At 35.7% G+C, this 25,017-nt stretch overlaps 2 protein-coding genes across 2 annotated transcripts; one reads left to right on the forward strand and one right to left on the reverse strand.

Moving 5' to 3' along the window:
* Positions 1 to 11,246: 11,246 nt before the first annotated feature.
* Positions 11,247 to 14,539, forward strand: LOC125280808 (probable E3 ubiquitin-protein ligase TRIML1). Its single transcript, XM_048211554.1, has 5 exons — positions 11,247 to 11,666; positions 12,630 to 12,784; positions 13,020 to 13,121; positions 13,279 to 13,282; positions 13,839 to 14,539. Exons 1-5 carry the CDS (start codon positions 11,384 to 11,386, stop codon positions 14,357 to 14,359), a joined length of 1,065 nt encoding a protein of 354 aa, XP_048067511.1. The 5' UTR covers positions 11,247 to 11,383; the 3' UTR covers positions 14,360 to 14,539.
* Positions 14,540 to 15,665: 1,126 nt separating this feature from the next.
* On the reverse strand, positions 15,666 to 20,976 carry LOC125242917. The gene is made up of 6 exons (XM_048152024.1): positions 20,822 to 20,976; positions 20,230 to 20,544; positions 19,752 to 20,063; positions 18,071 to 18,161; positions 16,015 to 16,083; positions 15,666 to 15,785 (listed from the first exon to the last, which is right to left on the reverse strand). Exons 1-4 carry the CDS (start codon positions 20,880 to 20,882, stop codon positions 18,112 to 18,114), a joined length of 738 nt encoding a protein of 245 aa, XP_048007981.1. The 5' UTR covers positions 20,883 to 20,976; the 3' UTR covers positions 15,666 to 15,785; positions 16,015 to 16,083; positions 18,071 to 18,111.
* Positions 20,977 to 25,017: the final 4,041 nt, after the last annotated feature.

Raw genomic sequence — 25,017 nt, forward strand, 5'->3', positions numbered from 1 at the left:
AGTTGAGTCAGCTTTTTGCTATTTATCACGTGACACTGACAAAATTTAAGGGTTTTACTCACCACCTTGTTAGATTCAGTTTGTGCTTCACCCATAGAACGTGTTATCACACAAGATGGTAACACATTCAAAGAACAGGTTAAATTTTCATCACCATCTGGTTTCAAGGTCATCGGACATGGTGTAACCACTAGATGTGGTGAATCATTCCGCCATACACAATTGACAGCCAGGTAATTTCCCAGAATTACCTGTATTCCTTCCACAGGCAAGCAGGAACAAACCACTACTTCCACTTCTCCCTGGATCAACTCAGATTGTAAAGTAATTTTTTGAAGTGGTACAGACATAACATTCAAGCCAATGCCCTTAATTAACACATTGCTTCCAGTATAAGAATCAGTTGAAAAATGCAATACAGATTCTACCATAAAGGTTTCTGATGATACGGTATCATGTAAAATCTTAACTGGTACAACTTTTGTGGAATCTACCATTCTAACAGAACCTTCTGTAACAAATGGAGTAAAAGTTGAAACACATCACTGTTGAAGGAGTCACAGCCAATGCAACAGACTTTTCAGAGGACACAAATTTTGAATTCACTTTAGAATTGTCAGCTTTTGCTTTCAGAAATGAACACTCATACTTCCAGTGACCAAACCCATGACAATAATAACACATTTGCTGTCTTTTTCATCAACAGAGCTATGCAACTGTCTGCCAGGTGACTCACGCACAAATTTGGAAAATTTGCTATTTTTCCGCCAGGGTTCTTTTTGAAAATTTTCACCATCAGGTCTGTAATTAAAAACTGTTTTTTATGATTCAACGAGAATTCATCAGCCATAATGGCCGCCTCATACACCGTATCAGGTTCGCGCTCGTTGATGTACGTTGCAATACGATCTGAAATGGAACTCTTGAATGGTTCAAGCACCATTAATTATTTTAAATCATCAAGTGTTTTTATATCAGAAGTTACACACCAAAGATTAACATAGACCAAGATATCATGTACAAAGTCAACATACGTCTGCTTTTCTCTTCTAGGATTTAAATCTTTGTCGATAGGCCTCTGGTACCAGCTCATAAGCCCTTTAACACTGCTGCTTTTACAGCTTGATAATCAGATGCTTCTTCTACACTAAAGTGAATATGGTTCTTGGGCTTTGCCTGTAAAAACAGACTGCAACATCAGCATGTGCTCTTCATCTGACCAATTTTGTGCATCCGCAACACGTTCAAACGATAAAAAGAACCGCTCAACTTCTTTTTATTAAACTTTGAAATCAATCTCATATTATTCACAGTATCATACTTGCATGAACTTTAATTATATTTTCCCGTTAAAGAAAGTTTGCCATCTCTTATTAAATCTAAATGATAGCGTTCAAGTTCAAGTTGCTGAATTTCCCTTTCATGTTTGGTATCATTTTAAATGTCTCAGTGCGATTGGTAAAGTAGTCTCAAATTCACAGCAGTCACTGGTATTATGAGGAAGATTGAAAACTAAGGAGAATTCTGTCCTCCTTTTAGGTGGTGTCTCTTCAAGGTATCTGATAACCCACTCCTCTCCCCTGAAACCATGTGTTGGTGTAGTAAATATTTATAATCCTTTTGTCCTGAGGCCGTATTCACAAAACATCTTAAGGCTAAAAGTAGCTCCTAACTTGCCGATTTAGGAGAAACTCTTAAAAATAATGGGCGTGTCAGTCCTAATTTTAGGACTCCTAAATTTTTGCTCTAAGAGTATTTCACAAAGCATTTAGCGCTAAAACTAGCTCCTAAATCTGTGAAACGTTAGGAGTAGTCAAGAGGACTCCTAAGTCACTACCCCGCTAGAAATTTTACGTTCCCAGAACATTGTCAGAACGTCCCCAATGGTGTTGAGTAACGTTCCCAGTATGTTCACAAACGGTCACGATGTGGAGTTCTTTTAAGGTTTTGGGGGACGTTATTTGGTGGACCTTCAGGGAACATTCAAGACATTCTCTGAACGTTTAGGGAACCATACTTTATTTGGACATGTTCTCAGAACGTCCCCACTGCCCTTGTCAAAAACTTGACAAATAAAAGTGGCTGTTCAAACAAAAACTATTTTCACTTAAAGCTCTTTACAGGTATTTCCTGGATTAATATTATGAAACCTTTTCTTTAAATTGCAAATCTTTTGCATTAAGTCATTAGCTGACAAAAACACACACATGAACTAATGTAACTGCTGTATCACTGCATCAGCAACTACTGTACACAGTTACTGTCTTTAAATAAAGCAACATGCAGCAGAACATCAGTGTTTCTGGATCATCACTGACTGAAGCACAGGAGCTACACTTCAGCACAATGGTGACACATAAAACTCAGATAACGCAAACAACATTAAACAATAACAGGGGCCGTATTCACAAAACATTTTATCTTACCACTAAGAGTTCTCCTAAATAGCAGTAAAAGTTCTTAGCTAAGAGTGATTTGCTATTTGCTATTTGATATCGTGACCGTCTCTAAACGTTCTGGGAACGTTACTAGACAACGTTCTTAATACCAGTGGACGTTCTGAGAATGTTCTGGGAACGTAAAATTTTTAGCAGGACAACCTGTCACCTAGTAACGTTCCCAGAACGTTCAGAGACGGTCACGATGTGGAGTTCTTTTAAGGTTTGGGGAACGTTATTTGGTGGACCTTCAGGGAACATTCAGGACGTTCTGGGAATGTTGAGGGTACTATTACTATAGGACGTTCTGATAACTTCCCAAATGTCCTCTTTGTAACCTTCTTGCATGACCATAAAATAACCAAAATGGAACGTTCCCCTAAACTCATATCGGGAACGTTATTAAATGACCAACAGAAGACCATGTGGGAACGTTCTGTTAATGTCCCAAATGTCCTCTTTGTAACATTCTTTTTTTGACCATAAAATAACCAAAATGGAACGTCCCCTAAAGTCATATAAGGAACCTTGAACTGCAGCACTTTCATTACCAAAAGAGGACGTTTTAGGAACGTCCCGAATGTTCTGTAAAGGTTCAGAAATTTCATCACCTTTTGACAACTTTTAGGAAACATTGCGTAAGGTCCTGAGAACGTCACCTTCAACGTGGGTAAGACCAAATCACAAACAGTCCTAATCCACCCAAAGACACTGAACACCATTGAGGCAATAGCGACAGAGCCTTAGGTGCTGAACCTTTTCTTCATAAATGCAATACATTTTGATTTATAGATTTGAATCTACGATGAGACGCCAAAAAAAATCGGTAACACTTTAGAATACTGATCCTTCATTAATGAATAACTACACAGGAACAAATGAGTAATGCATTATTAACACTCTAGTAACTACTATTAACTAACAAGTAACTCTGATGAATGAATTAGTAAGTAATAGTGCTCAGTTGTAGGTGGTAGTTCACTATTAACTAATCAGTAACTACTGTTTTTTCATACCTCTAAGAGAACTACTAAGAACTACTATATACAGGTTCATAATTAACATGAATGATGCATAATGTATAATTAATTCTAAAGTAAAGGCCTTGGTAAACCACTAGTAATGACTGAAGTATTACTAAATACAGGGGCGATTCTAGGGTCAGAGCTTTAGGGGTGCTGAGCACCCAATGAGCCCCATTGCCACCACCCACCCTCTTTTCACACAAAAACAAAAAATATGTCTATTGAAAAATAACTTTATCATTTTAACATTGATTCAACTAACTCCAAAATCCAGATGTTTTTTCTTTTTTTTTTGCCTAGTTATTAATTGAATAACGAGACACAAATCAATCGTGTTTGGTCCCATTTATTTTTGATCACAGTGCATACACACAAAACTTTTAGTCCGAAAGTGCGCACATTTGGAGAAATGCACGTTTACCTCAGATTTCATTAGATAGAATAAGCCGGGCCGCACGCCGGGTTTTAATTACCGAGATCAGAAAATGTAGTATGCTAGGGGGGTTCGGGGGCATGCTCCCCCGAGAAAATTTAGATTTCCCTGGTGTACATATGTGCATTTTAAGATGTTTTAAGGCCAACAAATTGGATAACAATAGGTTTAAAACCATGTCAACAAATACATGCCTGCACAGTTTTGAGGCAGCTTTAACCGCATGTGTGGTAATTTCATGACTTAACTTACAACAGAACAACGACGGTCATTGCTCGCAGTTTCTTTTGCGCTTTATTTAAGCTATAATAAAGTAATTATGCAGCGCGCGCCGGCGCATTTGCGCATGCAATTCTTGAGTGCGCGCCACGAGCACAGTATAACGGCTGATTGGACAGTCGTGTTCATTTTTCTGAGTTTTACCGACATAGCCTGACATCATCTCATCTGACCGCGGTTCACTGTTGTTCAACTGAAGCTCCCTCGTCGTCACCTGCACCTTTTCCGCGCTCGTTTGACTTGCGGCTGGCGCTGAGGCGAGGTCGGAATACGCGTCTGAAAAGTGTCCCGTTTGTTGTGGTCGTAAAGAGACAGTTCTATATAAACGCAGCGTTTTACTTGGCGATGTTTTAAAAAAAGATTTATATTTTTGGTATTTTATATGCTCTGTTGGTGGTTTGAGGAGTAGCATCACCCAGGGGGATATTTTTTTTATACTGACTCCAGTAGGCTACTCACCGATATGGTTTCGGAATCGGAACAACTCTAGGTAAAAGGAAAGAAGTGTGATACACAGCTTTGGAGCAACTTAGTTGATTCGCAACACTACATAACGGGTTCTCACTCTGCGTGTTTCGCGCTGGATGACGGTCGTGCTGAGCGGTGCAGGTACAGAGGAGAACTTAGTAGAAGAAGAGAAGAGGATGACATCATTTGCTAAGGGGAATGTTTTCATTTTCATCCTTAACACATACTGTACAAACTACAGAGTATGTTTTGGACATTATTTAACCTTGTAAAAGACGAACAAAAATTTTAGAATAACATTTCTTACTCCAAGTTTTAGGGGTGCTGAGCTCCTTTTTAGGGGTGCTGAAGCACCCCTAAAAAGGGGCTAGCCTCGCCCATGACTAAATACTTAATAAAGAATTACTAATTATTTGGATCAGTATTCTAAAGTGAAAAACATGATAACTCTCTAGTAACTACTGAAGTCATTGTAAACTTTTGATGTTTTTGTATGTTTTTGTACAGTAATTCCTTATGATATATTTGGTAACACTTAAGTAGTTACTAGTGGGTTACCATGATCTTCACTTTAGAATACTGATCCAAATAATTAGTAGTTCCTTTAGAAGGATGTAGTAACACTTGAGTAATTACTAGTGGGTTACTATGATCTTCACTTTAGAATACTGATCCAAAAAAGTAGTAGTTACTTTAGAGTTATATAGTAACTCTTGAGTTATTACTATCCAATACTTTACAAAAACCTCAAAAGTTTACAGTGACTTCAGTAGTTACTAGAGAGTTATCATGTTTTTCACTTTAGAATACTGATCCAAATAATTAGTAATTCCTTCTTAGGTATTTGGTAATACTTCACTCATTACTAGTGGTTTACCAAAGCCTTTACTATGGAATTAATTATACATTATTCATTATTCACATTAATTACGAACCTGTATATAGTAGTTCTTAGTAGTTCTCTGGGAGGTATGAAAAAACAGTAGTTACTGATTAGTTAATAGTGAACTACCACCTTCAGCTGAGCACTATTACTTACTAATTCATTCATCAGAGTTACTTGTTAGTTAATAGTAGTTACTAGAGTGTTAATAATGCATTACTCATTTGTTCCTGTGTAGTTATTCATTAATGAAGGATCAGTATTCTAAAGTGTTACCAAAAAATCTTTAACAAATGAATAAAGATTGTCTGATTACCTGTGCCAGTGGTTTTCATTAGTTCACAATTACAAATGATCGAATAGAGTAAAAAAAAAAAAAAAAAAAAAAACACACACACACACACACACACATATATATATATATATATATATATATATATATATTAACTGTATATACTAGTTTAATTAGTGACACTTAGCTTATATTTTAAAACCTTTATGGCAACAATATGGCAACATTTTATTTTGAATAGGGCAACATTTGTATTTTTAAACCTTTATTTTAATATGGAAACATGACACCTCATTCTACAATATTTCTATGATTAAATCACTGACTCCTTCCCATCAGCCAATCACTGTGTGTTTACTCCATAGCAACGAGGTTGCAACCCCGCCCTTACTCTTAGCTTAAGACTTCAGTCTATTCCTTAGTAAAAGTTTGTCTCAGCAGGTTTGTAAATAGGTTTTAAGAGAAAACTCTTAGCTAAAAAGTTTTACTGCTATTTAGGAGAACTCTTAGTGGTAAGATAAAATGTTTTGTGAATACTGCCCCTGGTCTGGATATTTAAGGGAAAGAGCAAAGCAGTAATGTTGGACATTCTGCAACCAGAACCCTCAGTGATGGGTGAATTATTAGAAATATTCATCCACCACTGTATGCAATTCTTAGTCTCAGAGTCATCTTTGAGCAACTGATGTTATGTATTTATTATTTCTGAATGGGCTTCTAATTGTTTAAAAGTGTAATTGGCATGACATATTTTTACCTGATAAATAATTGTTATTCTAGATTTAATCTGCATTTATTCTTAAATCATTATTTCTAGTAGATTATTGCGAGTTTGGTATTACCACAAGTAATACCAAGGAGCATGGAGCACATTTGAGATCTTTTCGATTTCTGTCTATTGGCGTCTTAGTAAGTTGCAGTTTCCGTAAATATACAAAACTATGCTCCTTACAGGAGCTTCAAGTATTGCCTGTTAATTGGGTATTGTAACTAAAGTAGTTATTCATTTATTGTTCGTTTTTTTTCTCAGCCCTAATGGTTGTCTTTTTACTCTTTATATTATGGTTTCTTAGTTGTAGTATTTTCAGAGCTTTGAGCAAATGTTGAGGTTTGGAAACATGTTAGTAAAGAGTGAGAGGACTGTTAGTTTGAACACACAGTTTGACCACAGCATGTGGGTTGTGATTGTTATCTCTGATGTCATCACTTTAGACTGATGGCTGTGAACTCTTACACATTTTGATGTCAGTTACTCTTCTTTAAGTGGGCTGCTACATGGCTTTAAACTCTATATCTTTTCAGTTCATGATAGCATACTTTCAACATATTTAATAAACAGAAGTTAAACAAATTTAACTCAACTAAACAATTTGCAAATACTCAAATTATTATGGACCCATTCCGTTCCACAGCAGTTAATTGTTGTGGTAGTATCGAGTGTGTGCTGCTGGTTCTCTGCCAGTATCACATGTTCATCAGACATTGGTGTCATAGTGAGGAGGTTAGAAAAATAAGTATCAGCCAAAATCAAAAATGTTTCCATTGGGTGATGGAGCTGCACACATCCTGGTTCAGGCCCTAATCTGCGCTCACTGTCATTACTGGATCTCACACTCGACTGCCCTCTAATGAATGACTAAAGGTCAGAACAGCAGATTCAGTACAGAATCATGTCTCTCAGTAGATAAATAATAATAAAAATAATCAGTCAGTCAGTCACATTTATTTATAAAGCACATTTAAAAATAACAGCTGTTGGCCAAAAATGCTCTACAACATCAAAAAGACAACACTGAGAGTAAAACAAAATATAAAACACAATCAAAAACAATGTACAATGAAGGGCTGAATGCTCAGTTTCTGAGGGCATTACCTTTTAGGATCACAGAGGATCACTTTACTTATAGGGTTAGTCATTCCAAAAAATTTTTAAAATATTTTTAGTCTAAATAAGTTACAAATCTCTATAGATAAATGGAGGGTTTTTCCATTATCTTTAATTGGTCAGGTCAATGTCATTGAAATGACCTCTCTGCCTCACTTTATCTATCTTTTTCAGAACCTGCCTATATATTTGCCACATTCTTTTTTTAAACAATTAGATTCTGTCATTTTGCATTCATTTGGGGCTATAAAGAGGATAGAATTTCTAAGCCCCATTTGATTGAGTTGGGTGGTCTAGCACTATCTGTTTTCCGTCATTATTATTGGGCTGCTAATGCCAAGGCTATGGTGTTCTGGCGGATTAGCGATCAAGCTGCCGATAACTTGGATACGCATCCCAAGTGGCTGTATATGGAGGCTCGATCAGTTGTTGGTAGCTCCCCAGCTGCTATTCTTTTTTCGAATCCTGTATCTTTAACGAAATTCTCAATTCCATTAGAATTTTGAAACAAATGAAGGCCGCATTGTCAATAAACACAACACTGCAGATCAATTGAAGAATAACGTTGACATAATTTATTATCAGTTTTCACAGTGGCATGCTGCCACCACGCACACTAGGCCAACTCCATATAGGCCAACACTGTTCACTCTCTGCACATGCGCAAATATATACTAGGCAGGTTTGCCACTACTCAATTAAACCAACCGCTATCAATACATCTTCCTTTTTCCTTTTTTTCCCTCTTTTTTCACATTTTTTTTCTTCATTACTCTCAACATTTCATTAAAGGTGCTGTATGCGATTTCTCAAATTCATTGTTGAAAACTGTTGATATTTGAAATCAACCCAAACAAACCCACCCCTCTCTTCATTGCTCCGCCCGGTCTCAAACCCCTGTCCAATCATGGCATGCGAGGCAAATGCACTACCAACGGCACTAAATACCGCATTCTCTAGCTGTCGTCAGTGTGCATTATTTTAACTGCAAAACTCTCACTATCTGGCAACTGTTACACACCCAATGTGGGTGGATGTCTGTTTATCACAGCTGATGTGCAACAAAATGAACATACAGTACACAAGAGTAAATACAAAGTGTTCGTTTTTAGTCACCAACAGCACAGCAGCTCCAGACAATCAAAACCCAGTGTTACTCACATGAGAAGTAATCAAATCAGCCTCCACATCTGTTTTCAGGCCTTCCCTCTAAGCTCTCCCCAGCACTGGAAAGCTTTTCTAATATAAACATGGGTCCTAAAGCGCTTGCCGTCATAAACCTTCATTCCAGTGATATTTTTTTGAGCTCTTTTGTATTGTGTCCCATCTCTAGTTCTGCAGTTTTTTTTTTCTCGTTTTCTTATTTTCAAATCTTCCTCTTGCTCGTTCTCTCTCCTCGACCATCATACGCCCCTGATGCTGATTGGTTAGACGTTTGTTGTTGGTATTGGCCCGACTGACTTTCAAACAGTGTATTTGAAATCATACTGAGTCAACCTTTAAATATCAACATTTAAAATTATAAGCAAAATACACACGATTGTAATTATCTGTAATTATCTCAGCCTTTTGCAAGTCTTTCAGCATTTCAGATTTCAGATTTCAAATTTCAGCATGTTTCATGCACGTTTCATCTTAGTTTTTCCAGTTTTCTCTGGTTGTTCTAATTCAGCTGATAAATCTTTCAATAGATGTTGATGATTCCTCCATAATACAACACCGCCTGTTGTTTCAATGTTATAGGACCGGTTGAATTTGTTCAAGTACAATGCCTTTCTGATTCCAGGTATTAGATTTATCTTTAAATCTGACCTCCTCACCAGCACAAAGTTCAGGCAAATGAACTTTATCATAATAGATCTTTTGTTTAGCTTTTTGTCATTCTTTGAACTTTTTAACTTTCTCGCTGCCTTCTGTCAAGAGAAGATCCTCGGATATAGGTAAATTAGAACAAAGACGTTGTGCCATCAAAAGATATGCCGAGGAGTTTCTGCACTCAAGAGGTATACTACAATAAGCAAGCAGTCCCTTATAAAAACTACTTCTATCATCTCTTGTCTTTTGCATGAACCTTTTCACAACTCCCGCTGATTCCATTAGATTGGGGAAAATATGGACTCAACATCGTATGTCGGAAATCCCAGTCTTTTGAAAAGAGACTTCCCAGTCTTTTTGGAAACAAGAATTAAAAAATTGAGGGCCATTATCTGTAGAAACTTCTGTTGGTACTCCACGTCGAGCAAAGATCGATTTGAGACAAGAAATGACATTTTCTGCAGTAGTTGTGCTTAACACACACACTTCGGGATAAAATGAATAATAAGAGGTAATTTTTTCCATGACGTAAAAATGTCTACACCTACTTTTTGGTATGGTCTTTGAGGTACTGGATGCGACTTTAGTGGTTCTCTTGGATTACTGAACTGGTATCTGGCACATGTCTGACATTTGGACACGGCAATTGTGATGTCCTGATTGATTTCAGGTCAATACATGACTTCACAAGCTCTTTTTTTTACACTTTTCAATTCCATCTCAAAACATCTCATGTCTCAGATTTTTCAGAATCACTACTTTATTTCCTTTATGCAGAATTCCATCACAAACAGACAATTAAGACTTGCATTTCCAAAATTCATGAACATTCATGACACAATTTTGCTTCACTTCTGGCCAATCATTCATGACAGTATTTCACAGAGTGAGTGTTTGATCTTGTTTCGTCTCTTCACAGGTCATTTTGGAATCAGCAACAGGTACGGCTTCTACAATCATGTTCACATGGCCCAATTGACACTTTTCTCTATATTCAACTTCAAATTTGCATGCCTGCTTCCAGAACACTTCTTAACCTTGCATCATGTTCTTCTTCTGAAGCTCCCCAGACAATTATATCATCCATCGATATATATATATATATATATATATACAGTTGTGCTCAAAATTATTCATACCCTTATTGGTAAATATGACCAAAGAAGGCTGTGAAAATAAATCTGCATAATTAATCCTTTTGATCTTTTATTTTAAAAATCTACAAAAATTAAACTTTTCATTGGAGAATAAGAATTTTAAACGGGGGGGAAATCTCATTATGAAAGAAATGTTTTTTCTCTAATACACATTGCTCACAATTAATCATACCCTTTTATTCAATACTTTTTGCAACCTCCTTTTGCCAAGATAACAGCTCAGAGACCATTCCTTCATACAGAATCTCTCCAGATCCTTCAGATTCCCAGCTCCATGTTGGTGCTTCTTCTCTTCCACTCATTTTCTTTAGGGTTAAAGATGAGATTAAAATAAAAATGTTTTGATCTTTCCAACTTTATCTGATAAATGACACATCATGATGGCAGGAAATACAATTAAAATTTAGCTTCTTGAAGTTTTTGTGTGATTCGCTCACTGCAACAATGACAACATGAACAGGTACGAGAGAAACCTGATCCAGTTTGGCTACTTTCCATGTTATACAACCTGTGGGAGGAACAATAGTTACGCAAGCCTAATTTAAATGTATTTAAAACCGAAAGTGTTCACTTATGAAGCAAAGTCTTGGTAGAAGAACAAACACAACTGAGAAAATAACATCATCATCTTTGGAAGAAAGAATACGTTTATTGAGCCAAAACAGAGCTTATTGATTAGAACACGATCTTGACCAGAAGGAATCTAAAATGTATTCTCCTTTGTCTTTGCAGATAAAGTGCTCCGTGTGTTTGACTGATTTTACGGATCCAGTGACTCTCTCTTGTGAACACTCGTTCTGTCGGGAATGCATCACAGGTCACATGCAGGCCAGCCTGGGACCAAGCGCCTGCCCAGAATGCCAAAGGCCTTATAACAAAGAAGACCTGAAATCCAGCCGTTTACTGAAGAACATGACCTCGACAGTGAGAGAGCACCTTGCTGAGCAGAAATCGGACAGATCCACATCTAAAGAAGGAACACAAGCATTAAATTAAAGTAAAGATATCTGTAGGTCTGTCAATACCAGAAGAGGAGCTTTCCATGGATGCGCATCCATGATCCGCTTTATTAGACAGTTTTCTAAGGAAAAGGATGCACGATTTATTAAAACTATCTAAAAATCATAATACAGCATTACATAATGCTATTCTTAAATCTACGCTTACACAGGATAATACATATAAAAGTTTGAACCCTCACTCTGTCTTTGCATGTTTGATGTATGCCATATTCTTGTTAAAGAGATCACAGTGGCATTTCTATCAAAAAAAAAAAAAAAGGTGGCCGAAATATTATTATTTAACTAATAATATATTTTTAATTATGGTGGTTGGCTTTGATCGTGGATTTGGTCGTGCTGTGCTGTGTAACTACAAAAATCAGCAGGCTTTTGGTGCCCTCTGCAGGCATTTGTTATAATATATAATGTATTTATAACATTTCAGGGGAAAAACTCTTGATGTGTTTAAACATACAGATTAGCCTGTTTTGGTTAATTTAGAAGAAATCTACAGATGCAAACAGACGGATGGTAGTAGGCTTAAAACAAACACCATAGGGTTAAGTTTTCTTCCCATTAGAGTAAAAGACATGGCAGCAAAAATTAACCAAAATCTTAAAAGTATTCGAATGACACCAAAAGAATTAAAACGATTGATTGATTTGTGCAAAATAAACAAATTATTAGTGAAACTATGTCCCTCTCCTTGGTGCAGTCATTTATTCAAAAATATATCTACTTGAAAATAGTTGCTGTTGCCTGCTCTTGTGATAAACCTAATGAATACTAATGAAGAACATGGTCTCTGTTTGAACTGATTATTTTGTAGAAATCTGTGGAGGATAAAACAATTGTGTGAGTGTAAGGGAATTAAAATAAATTGGTAAGGAAGTCAGAGTTGTCTTAATAGATTTAAGAGTTTATTATTTTTTTAAATAAATAATTATGAAAAGTGCCCTTTTTCCACTTGAGCCCCTGCCCCCCAAAATGTCTGTGCACGTCCCTGTGTGAGACTGATCAGAAGCTGGTGTGTGTCATCTGCAGGGATGGAGACAAACACAAAGGCCACGTCTTTAAACCTGTGAAAGAAGCTGCGCAGATCAACAAGGTAAAACTCGGTCATATGAGTCACATGTGACTTCTTGATTAAAACATTGTGGATTAAGAGCTGCTTTCTTGCTTTCAAGTGTCTTTCAACCTATACTATTCATGTAATGTTATTCATGGCATAATTAGGTTTCTAAATTTGAATCCCAGGCTTATTTAATTGAAGATATCCAGAGAACCTTCTCTGTTTTCTGTCGGTGTTTTTCAAATCATGCCTGAGGAATCTTTTTCTGTAGGGGGAGCTGAAGACTGCTTTGGGCTTTCTTGCCAAAGAAAATGGACAGCTGGATTACATGATACAACAACAGACAAGGAGATGCTGCAATCCATCAAACCAGGTGAAGAATATGACAATCAATGCATTTTCAACAATTCATGTTTAAAGTTCAGCTATAAAGTGAAGGAAATGTCTAAAAAAACAAAATGTCAAAAATGTTAAAAATGTGGCAAAGTTAGATTTTTGACTTGGTTGTCATGATTCTCTGTATTTGTCAGCTGTGTGTGAGAAACAACATATAACAAAACATATGGGTCAGTGACTGTTTTTCTAGGCCAGATTTTTTAAATTATTAATTAATTAATTTTTTTTTTTTTTAAACCTTTTTTTATAATCTTGGACATCCTTATTTGTAATTCTGGCATTTGCGTGTAAAGCCAGCTACAGATGATTAAATAGAAGAAAGGGGAAAATAAATAAATAAATAAATAAAGACCTTAAAAATACATGACCAATCAGAAATCAATATATGCCAAATATCACAAAGACATATTTATTCAGTTGGATATTTAACATAAAGCATTTTATTAATGTAAATCAACAGGACATTTTCAAACTAAAAATATAAACCAAAAATAGCACAGTTAAGGTGAAATAATCTAAAAAAAAACAAAGTTTGAATAAAGGAATCTGTACATTTAGTGGTTTGGGGAATTAATTGCAGAAGTTATACTTATGCTAAACATAACCAGAATATTCAATGCAAGATCTGCAATAATGTTTCATTCAACAACTGATTCTTCGTTTAATAATGTTTCTCTCTGTGTCTGTGCTGTAGTTCCTGAGAGTTTAACCCTGAAAAATCCTGGAGAGTCATACTTAAAAGTGTCTCCAGGGGGCGCCAGAGTCCAACAAGCTGACAGAATGTCTGGTCTGTATAAAGACTTCAATCCAGGTACAGTTTCAGTGGAAAACTTCCAAACTGGCCAGCACTACTGGGAAATAGAGGTCAATAAAAAGCCAGACTGGACTGTGGGAGTTAAGATGGGTTCAGAAAAAGAGAATGAGATCCTGCTCCACCTTAAACACAATAAAGGATACGTTCTGTCCTGTGATGGAAAGGACACTCCATTAAGTACTCGAGACAAACCAGAGAAAATAGGGTTGTATCTGGACTGTGAGAGAAAGCAGGTGTCGTTCTATAACGCTGACAACATGTCTCGATTGGTCCAGATAAACTACAGCTCAAAACAGCCTTGCTGTCTCAGTCTGGTGCCAGGACTTTATCTGGATGGAACGAATAGTGACCCTCTCACTGTCTGCTCATATGAGTTTAACTCAAAGATGAGATTAAAATAAAAATGTTTTGATCTTTCCAACTTTATCTGGTAAATGACACATCATGATGGCAGGAAATATAATTTAATTTTAGCTTCTTGAAGTTTTTGTGTGATTTGCTCACTGCAACAATGACAACATGAACAGGTACAAGAGAAATATTGATTATTTCTTCAAATGGATTTATTGATTGCATGCAAGTCTCAACTGAATAATTATTATAGGCTATGATGTGAGAAGTGGGCAATTAGGTTTCTCCTTTTTCGAGGAATTTTTGAGTTATTTTCAAAATAACTCAAAAAGAGTTATTTTCGGCCCCATTGATTATGAACACAAAGTTAAATACCTCTTAGTTAAATAAACTCAAATCATTTTCAGCACATTTTTGAAGACCAAAAAAGACATTTGCAATTTTGTGAATTCATATTTATGAATGATATGACATAAAAAAACATGTTGAAGCATGTTGTGGGTGGGGAAGACAATCATTCATTTCTTATAGTAGGAAAAATAAATAAGGATTTGACTTTGCATTGAATAATAAGTGTACAAATCAAAAAATCAAAATACATCTGTAAATATGTCATGATAATGAACAGACTTGTAGTATCATAATTTAAAATGGACTATTGAAATATTCAAAAAGCCTTCTGTAAAAAGTTTCAAGATTAGAAGTAAAGTTAGAAAAGTGAAATTACCATGTATTTAGATTATGATTTGTGTCTGTGGAAATAACCATTCATGTTTATTAAGGTAACTGTCTTGTTTTGTTGATCACTTTATTTAAAATTATTTTTAAAGCAGTCTATACAAAATTTAGCACTGGAAAATTATAATATTCACAAACATGAAGATAAATCTTGCTGTAATCTTGCCTGTTATTTGTTTTTATTCTAATACTGTAGGCATCTCTATTTCCTCTGGGTGGTGTGAGTCCTTCCTCCCTACAAAATAATGAAATACAATTTACTGACCTCCCATAAGATTTACTATGTTTGCAGATTGTTACAGATCAATGTGAATCATCAGATTCTGTCGCTCAAAACTCACCAGCTCTTCTTGCACAGATGATCTGAAGAAGAATCACAGTAGGAGCAACAAATGCTGCAGTCTTAATAATCATCATAATCTCTACAGGAAATATGTGTGGACAGATGATAGAGAGAAAGAAGAGAATGAATCTATGAAACTGTAAATGACATTGTAGATGAAATCAAAGATATAAAACCATTAACAATTATTTACAAACCATTAAATTCACTTTATTAAAATAATGGTATAGAGTTATCAGCATGAAAAAAAAAAAACATACAAAGACGTTTCATACCTCTGAATAATGATCCAGCATCCATAGAGACTTCAAACTTTGGTGCAGTAGTTGGAATCTGTGTTTTCTCTGTAGTTGATGCTACAGATGTGCCATGTTGTGTAAATTCAAAAATACTAACTGATCACACAAAAACATGAAGTTAGAGACATTCCTTTTACAAACTATTTAAAATATTTAATTATTAGATTTTATTAGATATTATTAGATTTTATTAGAGATTATTTGATTTTTTTTTAACTGTTGTTGTCACAAGGTTTGTGAAAAGCTTCTCAATAAAGGAATATGTAGATAGCAGTTCTACTGTTACTCTGTAAAGCACTGAAATGAGAAAGACAGACATAAATACCTTGCTGTGTAACTGAAGATCTGTGTGCAGCTGAAGTCACACCAGAGTTTGAGGTAATGATCCGGTTATCTGTATAAAGGAGTTTTTGTTCAGATGCATCATATAAAATACAAAATATATGAAATACTGTATTGTCTTGCTTTTTATTTAACATCTCTGGTTAGCAAAAACTGCCTTGTATCCTTATAAAGTCTTCTGTTAAGTTAGGAGCTATTAATAGCCTCCTGTAGAAATAGATCATATATTATCAGCTGAAATTTACATTTACATTTAGTTATTTAGCAGACACTTTTATCCAAAGCAACTTACAAATGAGAATAGAATCAATCAAATCAACATGAGAACAACAGTATATAAGTGCTGTGTGAAGTCACAGTTATGACAGTAAAATGCTCGTAGCAAGGAATTTAATTTTTTTTTAAACAAATACACAAATAGGTGGAAAAAGAATAGAAATCAAGGTTAGGCTACTATTACTGGGTCAAGTGCTGACGAAAAAGATATGTCTAGCATTTTTTTGAAAATGGCTCATTACATCAATGAAATTGATTATTACATCTGTACTGCATGCCTTGTTACAATTTTACTGTTTAATGCTGATTAAAAGATTAGTTTACTTCACAATAAAAATTTCCTGATAATTTACTCACCCGATGTCATCCAAGATCTTTATGTCTTTCTGTCTTTAGTCGAAAAGAAATTATGGTTTTTGATGAAAACATCACAGGATTTTTTCCCATATAGTGGACTTCAACGGCTACCAATGGGTTGAAGGTCAAACTTACAGTTTCAGTGCAGCTTCAAAGGGCTCTACATGATCCTAGATGAGGAATATCTTATCTAGCAAACCGATCAGACATTTAAAAAAAAAAAAAAAAAAATTATATAATTTTTAACCACAAATCCTTGTCTTGCACTAGTGCCACGCATTACATAATCATGTTGGAAAGGTCCCCCTCCCTTTCCCTTTCTCTCTATACCAAGAGGCTAGTCTTAGCCACACCTATATATTAACCAGCTGTCTTTGATGATCCATTAATCACCACTTGTTTAAGAATACCTGTTTGAGCAATTGATGTCCTGAAGAAGGCTGTGTTGCCGTAGATCTACTTTTAACTGGTTTTAATGATTTAAGCCCAGTTCATTAAAGGCTTTTTACTTTACCACATGAGTGCCTTGGAAGTATTTCGTCTACATAATTTGAATATTTTTATTTTAAACAAGACACGGTTACTGAATGATTTTTAGCAATGTGACGGCACAAACAGCATTTACAGTCCACCTATCTCATATTGTAGTGTCTTTAAACACTGTAGGCTATTACATGGATGGAAATATTCATATGGAAATAATATGCAGATGAGTATATGCAGTAAAGCTATAGGCGTTGTAAGATCCATATGGTTATGGGGAGGAGATGGGGTGGAGATGCGTATACTCTGATTAGGATTTCTAAAGGGAATTTAAAAGGTTCTGGCTTAGCATATGGTTTTACAAGTCTGAAAACATTTGAGCATACATACACTTTAAGGATGAAATCAAAGTTTTATACGTAACATGAGGCCCCAGGACCAATTGACAAATCTGATTAAAGAGTTACAGGTAACACTCCTACATTAAGTTTCCCTTTGTAAAGCGTTTCTCATTTACAAATCTATTTTAAGTCATTGATAGGCAGTTATAATGGCATGAATAACTTTAACGTAATACCTGTCAAATAGTGAGCCATTTTTAACTCATGTTATAAATGCTTGATAAATGTATTTATTCACACATATTTTACTCAGAACCAGATTTCTGGTCATTTTAAGCATGTGAGTTAAAAATGGCTCACTATGTTAAAGTCACCCTTTTTATTCATGCAGTTATAACTCCTGATCACCTTATCCGTTTGTAAATAAGTTATTAGTCATTAACAAACACCTTTATAAATTATTTTCAAAGGGAACCTTTATGTAAAGTGTTACAGAGTTACTTTCCAGATAAAGTGTGATGATAAAAAGTTTGTGAGAGACCACTGAAGTGAAAGATTGATGCTGTGTGACTGATCATGTACCTTGTGTCGGAGCTGCTGCTGTAGTTCGGCTTGATTTCTTCTCAGAGTTTGAGCTGGTGACTGGAATCAGTTGTTGTTGAATCGACTGGAGCTGCAGAAGATGAATGTTCAGATGCAGGACATTAACATATTTTGAAACTCGATCATTACATCACATGACATGCAGTTTGTGTTTAATCATCAGTATTTACAGTGCAACTGAGAAGAGAGGTGTTACTATAACCACATGAAACAGTTTATGCCTCATTTATGAGAGTAAAACAAAGAAGCCCATAAACCTTCAATTTGTCCTGAATGAATGACATTATTAATCATCATGTCATGTATCTTTATCAGAGAGTCTTCTGAAATTGATTTTTTAGTAACACTTTAGATTACAGCCAGGAAAGTACTGCATAATTACAACAAATTTACAGCTTTTGATACAGTAAGTACATGTAAGTATAGGGGAACAATTGGGAATAAAGGGGTAACAACCAGGAAAATAACAAATTATTTATACTGTAAGTATTTTAGAACTAAGGGGTACTTATACTGTTATGATAGACATCAATCTTACATTTGGGAGCAATTTATTGAGAAAAAGCACTGATTAAGTTGTTTCAAGGCAAGTAGAAAGAACTATTGCAATCTTTTTTAATACATGGGGAAATATAATTCTGTTTCATGTAGTTACAGGGTAAGTATGACATTACGGGTTGTAAATTAAAGTGGTACTTGTTACACTTTTGTTTCATGTAGTTACAGGGTAAGTAATTAAAAAACCGCAAACAATCTGATATCACTGACTCTGAAACCTTTATTTGAAAAAAAAACTTCATTAACAACAGGTCTACAACACTTATTTATTCATTTATTCATTTTTTTTTAAAATCAACTTTTCATTTCAAATTCTAAAGTCCTGACAGAAAGTAACAAGTTTTGTCTGTTTTTGGTTGTTGTTGTTTCTCACTTGGCTTCCCCCTCCTCTTGTTTCTCAACTGATGAATCTTAATAAGGAATCCCGTTGCTATTCTGTATTATAAGAAAATACAGTACACCCAAAAATTTTCTCACGGTTTAGGCTATTCATCTTTTCACTTCTGACCATCTGTCACCAGCGCCTGCATGAGAGTCGACTTTGTGTTCGACGAAGCACATTGTGTTTAAAGTTAAAGTTAAGTTAAAGTTATTTTTAAAGTTTCAAATAAAGGTTTCAGAGTAAGTGATATCAGATTGTTTGCGTTTTTTTGATTACTTACCCTGTAACTACACAAAAACAAGCACCACTTTTTACGGCCCACAATGTCATACTTACCCTGTAACTACATGAAACAAAATTATATTTCCCCATGTATTAAAAAATATTGCAATAGTTCTTTTTACTTCCCTTGAAACAACTTAATCAGTTCACTTTCTCACGAAATTGCTCCCAAACGTAAGATTGTTGTCTATCATAACAGTATAAGTACCCCTTAGTTCTACATACTTACAATTTAAATTATTTGTTATTTTCCTAGGTTGTTACCCCTTTATTCCCAATACTTTACATATTGTTCCCTTATACTTACACATACTTACTATAGGTACACTATAATTATAGAAAGTTACGCTGTAAATTCGTTGTAATTACGCAGTACTTTCCGGGCTGTAATCTAAAGCGTTACCAATTTTTTTTTTTTTTTTTTTTTTTTTTTTTTACCTGAATACTTGACAGTAAATGTAGCTGAGGTCTTCAGTTGATTTCTTTGAGTAACCAGACATCTCCACTCTCTGTTGAGATCTTCATTCAGGAGTGTTGTAGTCAGAGTGATGATACAGCGTGTCGAGGAGAATGATATCTGATATCTGGAGTCTGTCGCCAGATTCACACCAGCCTGATTCACCCAGAACAGCTGAATTCCATCAGAACGGACCAAACTATCACAAGGGTATCTATCATATGAATACAACTGACAGTAGAGAGTCACAGAGCTGCCTGGTCTGATCTCAGTCTGTGAGGATGATGAAGAGACTGAAACAGGTAATAAGACTGAAATCAAATGTCAGATTCAGGCTTTTCAGATGAGAGAGTTAGGAGTTTTTTTGAGATGTTTTTCTTTTTTTTATTATTGAACATATAATCATATATGCAATTTATAATGAACATTAATTATCAAATAATTTACAGAAACACTAACCATGAAGAAAATGCAGATAAACAGGTGCATCAGTTCCTTGTTTTTGTCCATTCACAAGTTGTCGGCAGGTGTAAAGCCCATAATCTTCTTGTGTGACTTTCTTGATGTTCAGAAAGCAGTCAGACCCCAGACTCAGTCTCTCACGTCTCTCTCTGTCATTCCTCTTTATCCCTCCAGTAATCAGTTCAACTGTCTCTGAATGTCTGTTATAGTTCCATGTAGTTGATGTACAGTCAGAAAGAGCATTATTACAGGGCAGATGGACATTTTCACCAGAAGTGCTGAACACATGAGTTACTTCTGCTCCACTGGTACCTACATATTAATATAAAACAGCAAAATAATATAGTTAATTATTTAATATTTAATGACATACAGAAAATAGTTTCTTGATTATGAAAAACTAAAGAAATATTCAACATCTACTGACACAAAATTTCAGCAAGATAAAACCATGTACTCTCAATCCAACTCTTTGCCAATCTCTGTACCAGTAAATCAAAAGTAAATCAATTATTTTTTAACAGATGGTTGTTCACATTATACATTATACTTGTATAATATCTTATAGTCCATATAAAGATTTCTTTACCTGTCAGAAGTGGACAGAGAATGATCAGTCCCAGCAGACACATGTGACACTGATCAGCCATTTCCTCTCATACAGCTCTATCTTAAAACATCATCAGCCCCTCCTGTGGTTGTTAACTTCCTCTGATCTGATGAACTGGCTGTTTAGAGCTGACACTATACTGATGAGTGATAAAGAAGTGTCTATAAATATGTGAAGATATTAATGTAATTTCGAGAGGAGTACGCCCATCTAATCTTCTAAGTTTGGTTTGTTCTGATAGTGAAGGGCCACTGAAACTCATGACTGCAATTTTCAATGGTGCACTGAAATAAATGACAGCAATGAAAAAAAAGAATTCTATGGGCTAAAATTAACATATAAAGGTCACTTTTTGTGGAGTTTCTCAAAAAAAGGAATAAAATTGAAAGTTATTATTATTTTACAGTCACCATCATTGCTTTTACCATTTTTGTTTTGCACTTGTTTTCTAGTTAGTACTTCACACCAAACTGAAAACTCTGAAAAGATCATCCTGTCATGAAGCGAACTCAGAGATGAGGGAGGGTTGGATCCAAATGCAGAAGGTTTATTAAAATAATACAAAAATACAGTTAACTCAAAAACTGAAAAATAATTCACAAGGAGAGTAGACTTAACTGAGAACACCAAAATCACAGCCATAGAAGAAAAAGAAACACTAGAGGTGCTTCTCAATATCCTACTCAAATCGAAGATAGAAAGACATCTTGAAGGAGATCTCAGTTCTCTAATTGCACCATGAGGAGGCGAGGAACAAGGAGTGAGGAAGCTTCCAGAAGAGCTATGAGCGAGGATGCACAGGTGTATCATATGCAGCAGCCTTTCTTGTCAAAAAAACCTGACACACGTATAAGTTCTCCTCCCCTTCACATCTGACACAATAATTTGAGGGCATCATGATTCATTATTATTTATTATGTATTTCTTAAATAACCAGACTTTAACAACATAAGGGCAAATGTTGAGTGCAACTGATGATGCTTTGAAGTGATGCTTGAGTGATGTTACATCCAGAGACATTCTTTTATTATTATTATGTGTGAGTTATTGACTTTGTCACAGTGTATCATTCTTGTTAAAGAACTGTGTTTTGGTGTGCCGTGGTGTATTTTTCCCTGTTTTTTTTTCTGTTCATTTTTGGCTCCTCTTACTCATTCTCTCTGACAGGTATCTGAGTGTCCTCAGCCGTGTCTGGTTACCAACCAGGAGTGGGGCAGCATAAAAGCAGAGATTCTTCCTTGTTTTGGAAGCTGTAGGGAGGTGGGAGCCGTTTTTGATGTATTCTGTTTTTCTCCTGTTTTGTGGCCAGGGAGTAAGAGGCCGTTTACACAGCACCATTTTCGACTAAATACTTAAAATGTTTTGGGGGGCCTGAAAATGTAAACTTTTGAAAACTGGTTTCAACGTGCAAGTTTTTTGAAAATGATACTGTTACTGCCTCAGTGTAACTAGTATAACTTGTAACTATATGTGAATTTGTGAAAATGATGACATTCGCATTGTGTGTTCAGTCTGTAGACTTAGTGCTTGTAGGATTATTCCCGAACAAAGCTCACCAAATTACCACAAACTCCACATTCCAAAGATCAAAGAGTCAACTCATTCCCTTACTGAACCATTTGTGAGCCATAAAGTTGGACCTGGAAACTAAAATGGCTGATCAAAGATGGCCCCTCAACGTCTGCTTAATTACAAATGCATTTGATTGTAGTAACAGAGCAAAAGATCAAAGAGACTCTCTTTCGCTGTGTTGACTTTAAGAAAACAGATGGATCAGCAAACACCAAGGTGTAAATTCACGGTTATCAGAAAACTCGGCCCTGCGACACATCTTGAGGTGAAGATCACAGCAGGGCACCATGGGAATCACCCACAAGAAACTTTCCCTCTGCCCAGCTTTGCATTTCAAAAGACATTCCAAAGTTTCAGAGACAATTTAGAAAAATACTGCCAGAGATATGAACTTATCACCAAAAGCAGTCTCTAACATATCATATGTATTAAGCATGTTTTATTTTGTTCATGGAACGTATGTAATTCTTTCTGTGTGTTTTAAATATTGATTACTGGTAAATTTGAAGAAAATCTACCTCAATTGTACTGTTTGGTATGGTTGTGATGGATGAATGCTTTCCAGTATTTTGATGCAAAATTGATTTATGTAAGATGTATGACTTTTGAACCAGCAAAATTAACTTCTCAAAGTTCTGACCAAAATCCCTAAGTTTGAGAACAAAGGACTGTAAGGACAGTATGCTAATTGCATACAAGGACAGGAGAACTGGGCGTGGGACCCCGCCCAAAACAGGACCTGATTGGCTAAAACAATCGGAAAGGCGGAACCAACAAACTGTTCAAAACTCAATACCGCGCATTGGGAAAGTGCTTTTTGCTTTTTGCTTTCTGCTTTGGCTTTCGGCTTTTGCACTTCGTCTTGGCATTCGCTGAGGCGGCGGACAGAACATCGTCCTGCCTGCAAGCCAAACCATTTCAAGACTCACTCAAACCCCTGCAAGAAACTTCGTTGAACTTCGCAGCCGAGGACTCACCAAAAGTCCTTTGTTTCCAGTAACTCCGTGAGAGGCAGAGAGACACTCACGCAGCAACGCGTAAACCCTGCTATTTAACGAAGACTCCATTTCCTGCAAAGCCAACTTCTTCCCCACAGACGTCGTCCTTCAGAACTCTTGACCGAGCCACGCGCTTCCTTCAACTCCGTCACGAAGGGAACACGCGCTTAAAGGAGCAGCCAACGCAAGTAACACAGGTCTCCTAATTTTGCTGAGCTGGTGCAATTTTATTAAGCAAATGAAACTATGGTTGAATTGCTAGTGTATTAATTCTCTCAGGTTACGGTCAGAGAAACTTGTTAAAAGCTAAACAACTGGGGAATCCATTCACCTCCAAACAATAACCTCACCATTTCCCTGTAACTGAATGAATGTGTGTGTGTGTGTGTGTGTGTGTGTGTGTGTGTGTGTGTGTGTGTGTGTGTGTGTGTGTGTGTGTGTATGTGTGAGAGTATATGTTTTTCGTTAGATTAGTTGGTGCGTAGTAGATTTAGTTCAATAAAGTCTTGTTTGATTTTCCATACGTACAGTGTCTTGTGCTGTGCTTACCAAATTGCTGCCTTAAACAAAGATCATGCTACTTGCTCATAATCATAATCATAATTATTAATCATAACAAAATATTATTACTGTTGGCCACAGAATAATAATTTTGTCCAGAATTGGTAAAAATACTGTAACCTCAATTTTTCGGTGGACGAATAATTGATAAAGTGTTAAATATTGATTCTGAATCATTCACGGTTAATCCGGTTCTTATTCAATGTAATTTAATTACATTTTTGATTCGATATTTGGGTTTAATTCCTACATGCTTTACAAAAGTGGCATCACTACTACTGGCCTGGCATGAATAATACTGCATTTTTTTATTATTTCCCCGGATCCATGTGAACAGGAATTGTTTTGACTTTATCATCTGTACAAGAAAAACACAAGGAAAATGTTTCCATTTTACTACATCGTTGTCATGTAAACATACGCAGAATGTATGTGTCTGTTGTTAACTTTATTTTTCTTGAGCAGTTTAGGGACTGTTTATACAACATTTTCAACTAAAAATGGAAGACTTTATACGTTTTGGCCAAAAACAAACAAACAAACAGGGAATGTTACACGTCCTTTGCTGATAATAACAATATATTTATATCAGGCGTGAGAACTCTCCACTCTCCACTTGTGTGCAGTTCTCACTCAATCATCTCAAAACACATGAACAAACACATTCACATTTAAAAATGTTAAAATTAGTAAAATATTTGAGTATTATAAGGAGTTTCAAGTATTGCCTATTAATTGTGTATTGTAACTAAAGTAGTTGTGTTCATTTATTGTTCTTTTTTTTTCTCAGCCCTAATGTTTTTTTAAAGTCTTTTCATTATTGTGTGCTAGTTGTAGTATTTTAGTTTTGAGCACTATGAGGTTTGAGGTTTGGAAACATGTTAATACAGAGTGTGAGAACTGTTAGTTTGACCAAACTGGTGGGTTTGACCACAGCGTGTGCGTTGTGATTGTTATCTCTGAAACCAGTTTAGACTGATGGCTGTGAACTCTCACACATTCATGTCAGTTCCTCTTCTTTCTTTAAGCTGCTGCATGGCTTTA

Source organism: Megalobrama amblycephala, linkage group LG13, assembly GCF_018812025.1.
Source record: "Megalobrama amblycephala isolate DHTTF-2021 linkage group LG13, ASM1881202v1, whole genome shotgun sequence".
In the NCBI taxonomy this organism is placed as follows: Eukaryota; Metazoa; Chordata; class Actinopteri; order Cypriniformes; family Xenocyprididae; genus Megalobrama; species Megalobrama amblycephala.

What these genes read in the sequence shown, in the direction of transcription:
- LOC125280808 (XM_048211554.1), top strand. Translation starts at nt 11,384, where the DNA reads ATGTATTCTCCTTTGTCTTTGCAGATAAAGTGCTCCGTGTGTTTGACT. An exon ending in AGAAGGAACACAAGCATTAA is followed by an intron (nt 11,667 to 12,629) that starts ATTAAAGTAAAG and finishes AATTATGAAAAG; the next exon opens with TGCCCTTTTTCCACTTGAGC. An exon ending in AAGCTGCGCAGATCAACAAG is followed by an intron (nt 12,785 to 13,019) that starts GTAAAACTCGGT and finishes CTTTTTCTGTAG; the next exon opens with GGGGAGCTGAAGACTGCTTT.
- LOC125242917 (XM_048152024.1), bottom strand. Translation starts at nt 20,882, where the DNA reads ATGGCTGATCAGTGTCACATGTGTCTGCTGGGACTGATCATTCTCTGT. An exon ending in TCTCTGTCCACTTCTGACAG is followed by an intron (nt 20,545 to 20,821) that starts GTAAAGAAATCT and finishes ATTAATATGTAG; the next exon opens with GTACCAGTGGAGCAGAAGTA. An exon ending in TTATCTGCATTTTCTTCATG is followed by an intron (nt 20,064 to 20,229) that starts GTTAGTGTTTCT and finishes TACCTGTTTCAG; the next exon opens with TCTCTTCATCATCCTCACAG.